This window comes from Centruroides sculpturatus, unplaced genomic scaffold (assembly GCF_000671375.1).
Source record: "Centruroides sculpturatus isolate CEXI.00-Female unplaced genomic scaffold, Cexi_2.0 scaffold32, whole genome shotgun sequence".
NCBI classification, from domain to species: Eukaryota; Metazoa; Arthropoda; class Arachnida; order Scorpiones; family Buthidae; genus Centruroides; species Centruroides sculpturatus.
The window spans coordinates 315664-329049 of record NW_019384445.1 but is presented as its reverse complement, the minus strand read 5'-3'; the positions used below and the strand labels follow the sequence as shown (position 1 = coordinate 329049).

The 13386-nt window shown below is 34.1% G+C and overlaps 1 protein-coding gene across 1 annotated transcript in view; it reads right to left on the bottom strand.

The window, feature by feature from the left end:
- The window catches only part of LOC111620326 (extracellular matrix protein FRAS1-like), a 190670-nt gene that overhangs the window by 37015 nt on the left and 140269 nt on the right, over positions 1 to 13386 (bottom strand). Inside the window, exons 11-12 of the mRNA XM_023362244.1 lie at positions 11064 to 11226; positions 9301 to 9494 (exon numbers count right to left, since the gene is read on the bottom strand). Coding sequence (XP_023218012.1) covers positions 9301 to 9494; positions 11064 to 11226 — 357 coding nt within the window. The remainder of the gene's footprint in view (positions 1 to 9300; positions 9495 to 11063; positions 11227 to 13386) is intronic.

The following is a 13386-nucleotide window of genomic DNA, read 5'->3' as shown; positions in this document are numbered from 1 at the left end:
TATGACTTTTTCTCAAGAAAAAACTTTTCTAAATCATTTATTTTATCATTAGGTATTATTATAATAATAGACAGATGTCATCGTTTCTCGAAATACAATATCTTTTTTATTTCGCTGTCGATAGCCCGACACGTGTTCCGCAGCCATCTTGTATTTTCTCGCGCACGTGGGATTGTGGGATCTCTCGTATGACTGAACCTAGTTTCAAGAACTTTCTTGAGTCGATCGCGATTAAATCTCGTTTCAGTCGAGATTGAAACGGTCGATGGAGGTTGCACCATGGCGAACGGGGTATAAGGCTCTAGTTTAGTAGTGTTACAGAGTATAATACGTATTTTTAAATATATTTTTTAAAAGAAACAAAACCACTGAGAAATGTTACGTGTGTTTAACAACGGGTTCGGAAAACTTTGAAAATTTTAACAACGGGTTCGGCCGAACCTGTGCGAACCCGCTGAATATCACCACTGCTTATACCTATTAATATCCCCTTGCGTTAAATTTGAGATAAAAGTGTTATAAATCAATAGGATAGATTGTCAGTGTTGTCTACACTGACTGATTAGCTGCTACTATATTATTACTACCAATGGCCGCTCAATCATTTATGTCGCCCCAGACAAAACACAAGCTGCCGCCCATTAAATTTATTTACAGAGAAACATAATATAAAATTAACAATCAAGTAGTATAAAACAGTAAAAATTAAAATATACCTGTACCTAGTTACAAATTTTTGACTAGATGCATTTTTAATGATATTACAAAAATGCATTATTGTACTTGATTGGCAGTTTCATGTGCAATGGCCAAAATATTACGATGATTTTGCATAGTAGTGGAAATTAAAAAGTTTTTAATTAATTTTTATTTAGAGAAACTCCTTTCCCCTCTAAGGAAAGGAGTTTCTCTAAATAAAAATTAATTAAAAACTAGCTAAAGTTATTGGTATGATCAGCAGTATTCTTAAGGTAACACTAAGATTTAAGACAAAATTTAACATTGTTGCTTATACTTTTGTGGGATGTCGTGTTTTGGACAAACAAAGAAAAAAAAACAGACGACACTAAGAACAAAAATAATCATATATTAAAACTATAAATACAGCCAGAACGAGGTCGTAGGGGAACTATACATACAATAAGACTGGTTGTCTTTAGTCCAAGTTCTCAACTTTCTCTTCCTTTTTCACTCAGTCTGTCGTTTTGTTTCCTTTTTTGCCCAAAAGCTGTCTTTTATGGTTGTTTTTTTTCAGAATAAAAAAATACAAATATTTTCTTAGCTTTTAGGCAAAAATAATAAATACGAGATGTAAATTGCATGGTAATTTTAGCTTAGCCACAGAAAAAATCGACAAATATAAATTTCAATTAATTAATTATTAAAATTATAAATATTTTGTCACATTCACAACCAAAATGCGGCCCTTTAGATTTGCCATCGTGGACAAATGTCCGGGTTGTCCACCCCTAGAGTGGGCCGTTACTACTAATGTCAATAAGCCATTAATTGTTTTACTGTTCTGTACACTAAAATTTTAAGCCAGTCAAATTACAATTACAATGTTGTTATTTTATTGTATATGGAAAAATATTTTTTAACATTTATTTAACAATTACTTTTGTTAGATCTGATAAATTTTACTTTTTAGTCAGTTTAACTGGCATGCCAGTAACACTGAGGTTTCTGGAATGCTAATCTCTGCGGTTATATGCAGCATGCTAGTCAATCTGCAAAAATATGATATAATTCACCACATGATATATATACAGTAGAGCATCGATTATCCGACCCCCGGTAAACCGTCACATTGGTTAACTGACCGTTCTAGTCGGCAAATTTCAAATGTCCGCTAGTGATGTGGCGCTACAATATTTGGCTATGTCTTGGATACTTCAATATTATTTTTGTTAAATTTTTGCTTGTTTTAGCTGCACACCGGCTTGACCATTGAAGGGAGGCCAGTATTTAAACAAGACTTAATTTTCTAATTATGAGTGGTTGTTTGTTTTGTGAGCAATAAAATAATTTAAAAATAATTTTTAACGATACAATAGCGACGATTATTATTTTTAAAAAATTTGTTAGGCTAAGCATTGATGAAAATTCAATGCGAAGTTGGTTAATAGCGATATACTAATTACATGGGATATCCTAATATATCAATACTATACTAATAATGTATTTTTTTCATTATTTTCATTATTGAGTCGGATAATCGATGCTCTACTGTATATATATATATATATACAGTAGAGCATCGATTATCCAACTCAATTGTGCACTCAGGTTGGTCAGATAACTAAAAAAATTGGATAACTGAATATAATGAAAAAATACATTATTACGATAGTATATTAGTATATCGCTATTAATTAGTTAAATGTAATTAGTATATTAGTATATCCTTAACCTACTTCATGTTGAATTTTCATCAATGTTAGGCCTAACAAATTTTTTTAAAATAATAATCGTCGCTATTGTATTGTTAAAATTATTTTATTGTTCACAAAACAAACAACCACTCATAATTAGAAAATTAAATCTCGTTTAAATACTGGCTTCCCTTTCATGGTTGAGCCATTATTGCCAGCTAAAACACGCAAAAATTTAGCAAAAATTATATTAAAGTAGCCAAGACATAGCCAAATATTGTAGCGCCACATCACTAGCAGACATTTGAAATTTGCCGACTAGAACGGTCGGTTAACCGATGTTATATATCAGGGGTGGCCAACCTGCGGCTCGCGAGCCACATGCGGCTCTTTGAAGGATTATTTGTGGCTCTCAATAAATGTACCCGAGTTCCCTTTTCACTTTTGTGTTATTATATTTTAAAAAATTATTATCGTTCCGTATGTGTTTCAAGATGTCTTTTAAATTACTAACAAACAAATATAAAAGACTAAGTGCAACGTTGTAACAAATTTGATTTCCGTCCAAGTTAAGAATGATATGACTCATCGAAAACTGCGTGAACGAACATAAACAGTGGCATAATCGTCCGTTATCGACCGACTCCAGACCGATTTTGANTGTAATAAGATACATAATGCGGTTATAATAAAATATTGTGCGATTATTTTCATATAATTAAAATTAATATTTATTTATTTTTTAGAGAATACGAGGGAAGCGGCACTTCCAACGCTTCTAATGACGGCACGCCACTGCTTAATTTTTAATGTTAAGGCGTCAGATACCTAAAATGAAAGGCTGACGTCTGATCGTTTTTAATTGTAAATTTTACCTATTGTTATTCGTTTTTTTGAAGTGATTTCTTCAAACCAATGTAAAGGCTACTTCTATGGTGAATGAAAAAAGGATTTGATAGACTCAAAAATTAATTAAATAATTTTTTGTACATAGTCTGAACTCTAATTGATAATTAGATACAAAGATATTTACAGATGACATTCCTGTGTGCGTAACATGTTCACATATTCAATCTCACGATGGTTCACCCCACTAACAAGGTGTATCAATCCGTGTTGAAAGGGGTTTCACAAACAAAATGACAGTTGAAAAAATATCCACTCTACCACATGGTGCCCCTGTTGTACTGGGTATATGCAGTGTCCTCATGTTGATGGAGATGGATTCCTTCTCCTTGACCTCACCAGTCCACTGCTTGCCTTCCGTGCTATGAGCGAAAAAAGTCTTTACCTTCTCTCTTTCACTTGATCAGTCCTTATGAGTCCAGTACAGGTGAATATCCCCAGGAAAAAGTGTCCAACCAGGCACGATACACACTATTTAAAAGCTAACATCGTCTGGGAACTTAACTACACATGACTTCATTGAATAGCCAATAACCAATTGCAAGCCTCACCCATCAGATGGTGGCACACAACATATGGTGTTTTTTTTAATACAAAACGGAAATCATTCCCGTTTCACAATTTACAATACAAAACTAATTACATAACTAATATTAATACACCAATTTGAACACAAGTTTACAATAAATACAATTAGTGACCATTCACTATAATATGTTTTATTATGTAGCCGACAAATGAGGAGCTTATGCTCGAAATGTGTATCGGCCTAAAGGCTATTCCGAATAAAGATGATGTAGAAATGCCCAGTGTCTGTCTATGCACCTAGTCATGACAATAAAAACACCAATTTGTATATGTTGATAACTTTATTGACCATCAGTTCAGCCAATGCTTCTCATCTTTGATGCTGAAGATCCATTTGAGGGTCGTGCAATCTGTAAATAAATCAAAATGGGTCCCCAAAGGTAAGACTGGAAATGCTTGGCAGTGAGTACAGCAGCATAGTATTCAAGTTCAGCTGCCTCATACTTGTTCTCAAAGTCCTTCAGTTTACACGAGTATTAAGAGACAACCTGCTCCTTGCCATTGTTGTTGAGTTGTGAGAGAATTGCTCCCACTCCAATAGAGCATGCATCTATTTGAAAATGCATTGACCACTTTGGGTTAAATGATGTAAGAACTGAAGTAAAACTTAGTTGACTTTTTAGCTCGTTAAAGGCATTTTCACATTCCTGTGTCCAATCAAATGGGACTCACTTGTGTGTAAATTGGTACAATGATGCTGCAATTCTAATAATTTGGATAAAGTCCCAATAGTTTGCCAGACCAGCAAACTGCTGAATTTGCTTTTCGTTTGTGGGGGTTGGAAACTCTGAGACAGACTTTATTTTCTCTATTATAGACCTTATCTGGCAGTAGCTGACGATATGGCAAAGAACTTGATCTTTGTAGCATAAATATGCATTTTTCCTTGCAAAGTCAGAGATTTGCATTGGACAAAATGTCCAGAACTTTGAAGAGCATGTGAAGTTCTTCAAGTATCTGTGAAGATAATAATGTCATGAAGTTCTTCAAGTATCTGTGAAGATAATAATGTCATCTTCACAGTAATTGTCCACTCCTCTGTCTATAAAAGACTACTGAAGCAGACTACTGAAGCATACTTCTGATGATGCACTAGAATGTTGAAGGGGTGTTTTTCAATCCAAAAGTCATCACTAGGAACTCACATTAGCCATCTTCTGTCACAAAAACATCTCAATTGAGTTGGGATGTACTGGTATCTGCTAGTAACCCCATACCAAGTTGAAAACTGAGTAATAGCATTTGTTTGCAACTGTGTTGAGTAAACCCTCAATACATTGTAATGGTGTGTGTTCATCAATGGTAAGTGAATTCAGCCAGTAGTAGTAGACACAGAACTGTTTGCTACCATATTTCTTTGTTATCAGTATAACTGAAAAGGACCACGAAGACTTTGCCTCATAGATAACACCAGCTTCTAACATGACATAAACCTGATTCCTGACAAACTTCTGAATGTTTATAGGGCCTGAGGTAAATTGGCAAAGCACTCTCCATGACTCTGATGTGATGAGTATCAACAGTAATACATCCAATATCATTTTTGCTTTGGGTAAAGATCTTGTAGTCAAGCAGCATTGGAAAGACAGAGTTAACATGGTTAACAAGGTGCTGAGTGCTGCCAATGGTTTGTATTGCCTTCTTTGTTGTGAGATTGGCATTAATGTCAAATTTGGCAGCATTGCTGTTGCCAATTAGTATGTTGTGAGCAAAGCATTTGAATATGTGAAGCTTGATGTGATGAGTCAATTGTCATATTGTCAAGTCCACTGTTGTACAACCCACACTCTTAGATTAGCCACCAACTGTCCAAACTGATATTGATGTCCTTTGCTCGTATGAAAGACCCAGTTCTTTAGCATGATATATTGATACAATTGACATATGAATGATTTCTTTACCTAAATTATTAATAAACAATAGACTTTTAAAATGCATGCTTTTGTGTTATTCTTGACATGAGACTTAATCTCATACATCACATCAAAAACATCACAGATAAAGCTATAAAAACAGCCAACGCCCTCATTAGCATTGCTAGGAACACATGGGATCTTGGCCCTAATGCTACTAAGCTTATTCACAGGGTGCAATTTAGCCAGCATTCCTCTATGCCATACAGGTCTGGGGCCACTTGGCCACCAAAGTCTACAACTGTAAAAAAATGTTATCTGTTCAAAGGATTGCAGCTTTCTGTATTTGTAAGGCATATAGGATTGCACCCACTAGTGCCCTGTTGGTAATGTCAGGGTTGACCCCTATCAACTTAGATCCACGATGTGAGTGTCCTTTTGTAGTTTACTCTGCTTTAGGCTGCAAGCTTCACAATGCTTGCTTCTGTCTAGGTACACAGTGCTCAATAGCACAGGCAGAAACTTTAGCTATTTATATGAGCTTAATTCACATTAGGCATAGGAAGAACAAAAGACACTACTTACACTATTGCATTTATTTTGACTGTAGGGTAGTTTACACAGGATTGCAAAGTTTGATAGTGGCTTAAAACTCATCCATCTCATACACCACATCCTCAGACACTTAGACAACAGCATTAAAATAGATTTCCAATGGGTCTCAAGTCATGTGGGGTTCTTCGGCAATGAGACCACTGACTGTCTTGCCAAACAAGCTGCAAAGCCTTCAGTCATTAGTACTTTCAGTTACATTCCTACCTTGTATATCAACAATCACGTCAAGAAGCAAATCTTCATTCTCTGACAAGACAGCTGGGACCATGACACAACTGACAGGCACACCTACACTTTTATCCCCAAGGTTGACACTACTGCGATTCTTTGCCACTTTTACCCTAGTTACGCCCTCACTCAGCTACTCACAGGACATGGCAACTTTAAGCAATACTTGCATAGATTTAACCTTGGAGACAATCCACAATGCAAATGTGGTATTCAGGAGGACCAAACATCACTTTAATTAGTTTTTCGTGGCAATAGGTACAATCACATTAGGGATAGTTTAATGAAAGCTGCTATTCTTGAAGTGTACAACTGGCCTTGCAACCTGCATTAACTCATTCACATGTGTACAATGTTCCACTGTGAAAGGTGTGCAAAATTAAAATTACCACAAAGGCAGACAGGATACAGTAAAAATGATAAATGATATATTTTTACAATTAAACAATTTCGCGTTCATAGATAAATTCTTGATTGAGAATTTCAACGTCACAATATGTGACCGTAGGGTCGGTGTCTCTTTGACACCACATCAGGAGTCCTGAATCTGACACTACCGAGTCTTGCAGGACTCGGAAATCGCGACGTTATGTCACGCGAGCGGTAGTGGGTAAGCGATTGGATTCGGAGTAGAGGTGAGAAGAGAGACGAGGAAGTGACTCACTCGGATTCCATATTTTCTAACAAATAACAATTTTAATAAGAACCAAAGACAATACAGAGATATCGGGCATATTATCGGTCTTAATTATACTAGGTCGTTGAGAGAGAGAGAGTTTACAACCGAATCGCAGGTTGATAAATACCTTTCTTCTAGGTCGCAGATCTGTAATATGATGACACTGTTGACTCCGATGGAATGTTCCCTCAAATTCTTGTCCGTTAACCGGAGCTCGGAGGTGTGGAAGCACAAAAGTGGGATGAGATTCTTAGAGGCACAGTGTTACTTCTGGATTCTGGTTTACAGGTTTTATGTCTGGATTCGGGTTCACAGGTTTAATCCTTGAGGATGACTTTTGTAGAGGGACTTTGGATGACGACTGACCTCGGGACGACTCCTTTTCTCTTGTTATTCCTCTTGGGTTTCTTCCATGAGGTCAGGTGGTTGTTGTTAACGGTCTGGCGTCCAATATAGGCACTCTATCGAAAGTTCCTGGTGACACTCCTCTTCAACAAGGAACCAACTCCGTGGGAAATAAATTTTTATGGCTTTTTGTCTAACGCTCCATTTTATATGATGAAATGTTTTAATAATTAAAATTTAAAATAACACTTTATCAAGGGTCTGTTCGTCCCTCACACAACACATTATAATCATATGAAAATTTACTGCTAAGACAATAGTTCATTAGATCTAAATGTGAGGTACCGATCCCGATTGCGATAAGATGCAGCCCGAGCTTAAAACTGATCTTATACACTAACTTAACACTAATGGAAGAAAAGGATAGAAACAAGAGGACAAAGAAAGAATACATATGATAGAAACAGAGATACTCGGGATTTTGTTGGCGTACTTTCACTATGCGTGCTGTTGGGAGGGATGCTACACGATAATCTCCAAAAACTCGACTCATTGTCTACTTCTTCTATACGTAAAGTTCTGTTTTTAATTTTTCTTTCACTGTTGTTGATTCTCCCTTAAACCAGGAACCCTTCTCTTAACGTGCTTCCGAGAACTCCGGTCATTGCTAACGCGACTCAGAGTGTTCTCTCTCCACTTCCGTTTGCTTTGAAGTTCCGCAAGAGAAATGCCTTTGTCCCTTCTCTGTTTGCCCTCAGGGTCCTGCTCAGTCCTTTGTTTCACCATTCTCAGAACTGGTCATCCCACCCAATGGACAGGGATTAAGATAAGAAAGTTCTAGAAGGAAATAGAACAAAAGGACAAAGGATAGAAAGAAGAGATAAAACTAAACTTAAATTAATATGTACAAAAATATAACGTACAGCTACACCATCATCTCCTTGCATTCATATCTACTAGTGGGGCTCTTGAGAGTACTCACACTGGAGGCACGAATGACAATTAGCTTTCCCTTGCTTTGTTTCAACTGTCGGTACGTAGCTGTCATCATCAGTAAAAACAAAACAATTGACATTCTGTTTTTAACCACTGTTGCATATTTCTTCCAAAAATGAAAGATATGCTTTGAAAAACCACTAGAAATACCGAAGAACAAACAGCACTACGATAAGTAAACAAAATTTTTTTGCTAGTGAAATAGTTCAATAGTTCCGAACTTTGAGCAATTTGCAAAATGGTAAAATTTGCTGGAAATTACATCATGTATGATGGTTTATTCCCTTTGTTTTTTGCTTTTGCCAGCAATTTGCTCTTGGTGTGAATTAAGATAAACAAGAGAACATGAAAATCAAAGAAATTACATTTTATATGTATTACTTAATAATCATCAATAAAACTATTTTATTCAAATTTTTGATAAATCAAATTTTGCATTTTCCTTGAAATGCAAATTAACCAGATTTGACTGTATAAAAAAATGTGGTCCTGCTCTGAAGAGTAATATATACTTCAATAAAAAATAAAAAGAAAATGAGATATTTTCTTATATAACTTATGGTTCTCATATAACTTTTATGGTTTTTCCATTTATACCTCATATGTAAATATTCAATAAAATGGAGTATCATTTTTCTGAGTACAGTTTTAATGAGAATAATTTTATGTCTTAAAAAATTATTTTCTTAAGTATTTATTTAACGTTTATACTTACTTGAAAATTTGATGCTATATTTCCACCACACAAATCAACTAGTTCTGTCATATGATACCAGGCATCAAATTTCCAAAGACATATTTTAAGATCCAGATGTTGATATAAACGTAATGTCTTTTCTTCTCGAAGCATGAGGTCATACTGATAAGGTGTGGTGAAATAGAATTCTGAGAAATTGTGATTTGAAATATCTAAAAAAAGCATATTTTGATTAATTAGAATATTCTATGCAAATACAATATCAATAAGATTTAATAAGTTATTCTTATCTTATAATATTCAAAACTAATTATTATTAAATCAAAAACCATCCACTACTCTTGTGTTCAATTTTATAGCCCCTTTTGACCCTCCTCCCTGATTTATGTAAGAATGTTCTTTTGGTAAACTTTCTCCCCTATAATCAAAGATCACAAAGCATAAATTATTAGTATAGGAACACAAAGCTTTGTAAATTTTATGATCATTTATTTTATTAATTAATTTTGTGTCAGAATTCGTTATAAATCTCACTTACAAAACCAAAAATCCAGCTTGTAATCCATAAAAAGTCCATAAAAGGATGGAGAAAAACGTTTTCAATTACCTTTAGCAATCATCATTCTAGTTGAAAAATGTATTTGGAAACTGATTTTGGAATAGAACAAGAGATGGAATGTAATTGAAACAGAGCATTAGCGAAGTTTCTTCTATGAAGCTTACAGAATTGCGTTTATTCTCAAAATCTGCTCGATAGATTTTCATTAAACTTTGCCATTTTCCATTAATTGTGACTTTGTTTTTGAGATATAAGGTCATTTCATATGAGCATGCAACAATGTGACATTGCACAAATTGTCTGACTTTTTCCTGTGATGTTTCACAGTTGCTAGCATGTCTTCTATGGGCTTGTAGAATCAAGTTTGTTCTCAAAATTTAATGGATTGATTTTTATAAAACTTTACCATTTTCTATTAATTGAGACAAGGAATCCAAAAACGTAATGTGGGTCCATTTACATGTAAAAAATTCGGCAACGAATCACTTATCTTTCCCAGAAAAAGTTAAAATTCTGGTGGTACTATCTGTTGACATTTTTAATTATTATAAAATGGCAAAAAAGCATAATTTTGAGGGTAGGGATGGGTTTTATAAAAAACTGTAAATGCTGATAACAAGTAAAATCATCATTAATTAATTAAGTCCAACCCTACTCAAGATATGACACACGATTGATGAGAGAGAGCTGAATTGACAAATTATTTTATGGGTGAAAATTTAAATCTGAAATTAAAATCTTGCTATTATTTTTCCCACAATTGTTAAAATTGTAAAGGATATGATTTTATCCCCTCTATGGAGTCACTTCCCTTTTAAGATGATACATCGAATGTATCACCAGGAACTTGGAGAAATTGCTATTAGACATAGGCACTGCAACATTGCCAAAAAAAGGGCAAGGTAGAAAAGAGGGAAAACCCCAATAAAAGGCAATGACTGATTATGAAAAAGGTTGGTCTGGAAAAAGAAGTTTCGTCCATCCTATGAGGAGTTTGTCTACTGAGAAGGAGATAGACGTTAGTCCGAGAATCCTTTACCGTCAAAAGTTTGCCCTGGTCAGAGTTGTGTAGTGCTATGCATTTTTGAAGTCCACAAATGTACAGTTACATATCACAATCATTTACACATTGTTATGCTTTTTAGTATTAAGAATACTTCTCAATAAAAGTTGATATCTATTGCTTTCAATACTTTTAATTGTATAAAATTATTTTATTTACCAAATGGATTCAAAAATCCATAATTTGTCTCTCCAGTTTCACTTTTAATCTTGGATGAAACAACTAGATTTGAACACAAATGTTGTTGTCTATAAATTGATTCTGTCAAAAGATAGTTTACATTGTGCAGAGGATAAGTTGATATCAAAGGAAGCATTCCATCCTAAATAAAATAAAATAAATATATTTAATTGTTGTTTTTGAAAAATGAACTCAATTATTAACTATAATTTTTAAATATATATTATTATTCTAAAAACTAGTTTGTATTGTTTAATTATCTGATATGCTAAGAATGTTAAGTTTGTTTAAAGTGCAAAAATTTAGCCAACTTTCAGTTTAATGAATAGGGTTGTCACCTGTCTGGGTTTGAACTTGAATCTCTAGATTTTGAATACTTACTCTGCATTCTTGATTTAGTTATTATTTCTTCTTTGGATTTGTGAATTTTTCGTATAACAAACTTTACATACAACTTGGTTTAACAATACTTACTTACAGTTATACTATACTAAACTATAATAAAAATATCCACAACAATTTTTTATTGAAATCCAGGAAATCTTATGAGTTGCAGTGTACTGTACAGTACAATATAATTAGACCTGCCATAAATCTTATGAGCAAATCTTTGACACAAGGACATAACTTTACCAAATACAGTAGGGTTGACTGTTCCAAATTGTGGAATGTCCTTACTGGAGGTCTGATGGTAACTAAAGACAGTCCGAGGCCCTCCTGAAGAAATTTTTAAAATATAACATAAAACTACTATATTTTTGAAAAGATAACCTGAAACAGCATATATTACAATAACAAAAATAAAACTTCTGTACTGTATATTTGTGGACTGTTTGGCCTGTCGGTTTGTCCAGAGGAGACCACAAAATACAATGTTTCCATATTGTAAAAACTGGCATGCCAGTTTATCCTGGGGAATGTCATGTTGGTTTAAATGAGATTGTACATCTGTCTCCAGAAAGCACTTGTAAAAAAACAAATGCATTACGTCACAAGGAGTCTTGTAAATGTCAGTTTTTATTCTAAAATTGTGAAACTCCATATTAAAACAAAAACTACAATTACATGTTCAATTTCTGCATTTTGCCTTCTTTCTAATGATATAAAATACTTGTAAAATGCAAAAAATGCATTTTTTATGTTTATTTTATTGTAATTTTACCAGAAACAATAAACATATATCAAATTTCACAAACTGTAAATTATCTCTACTTATACCCAGTGGTGATATTCGAAATATTCAACAAAGGGTTCGCTAACAGAAAAGTTTTTCTTAAAGCCCCAAGCCCGAGATATCTCGGGAAAGTTACATAGCGTTACATAAAACTCGGGCGTTTGAACCCTCTAAATTTTTTTTTAATTTTTGGAATGTATTTTAAGTCTCCAAATTTTTTTCCCGCGCGAAAGAATTTTATCGCGATTTTAATTTATCTTTAATGACGCACGATTCACGCTTAATTGCTTTTTAATTGTTTTTTAATGAGAGTTTGATATCAAATTTTATTCATCGTTCTAAAGTTGTAGTGCACAAATTTTTCTTCGGTAAAGTTATTTAAAGCTAGTTTCTAATGTCAAAAACGACCTCCGATAGTTTTAAAATTTTTTTAATTAATATATTTTATTATATAGTCTATAAGTTTAATTAAGTCGGGGGGGGGAAAATCGCAATAAAAATTTTAATTTTTTAAAAATATACGGCCAGCTAGTATTCACCCTACTATAAACCCATCGCCTCCCGAGACTTCTGAGAGAATGTCCCGGGAAATCCAACTCCAGCTGTGTAAACAATGACTCATCAGCGTCAGATTTCGCAGAAAGGCGAGACAATGGAAAATAAAATCTGAAGCTTTCTCTTCAAAATTAACGCATTTCTTTCGTTTTTTTCAGTTTTAAGTATATTTTTTATGTTTAATTACATTAATATCAAAAATTGCTAGAGTCCCGAGGGGTTAACTGCTTTTCCTGTGACTTTTTCTCAAGAAAAAACTTTTCTAAATCATTTATTTTATCGTTAGGTATTATTATAATAATAGACAGATGTCATCGTTTCTCGAAATACAATATCTTTTTTATTTCGCTGTCGATAGCCCGACACGTGTTCCGCAGCCATCTTGTATTTTCTCGCGCACGTGGGATTGTGGGATCTCTCGTATGACTGAACCTAGTTTCAAGAACTTTCTTGAGTCGGTCGCGATTAAATCTCGTTTCAGTCGAGATTGAAACGGTCGATGGAGGTTGCACCATGGCGAACGGGGTATAAGGCTCTAGTTTAGTAGTGTTACAGAGTATAATACGTATATTT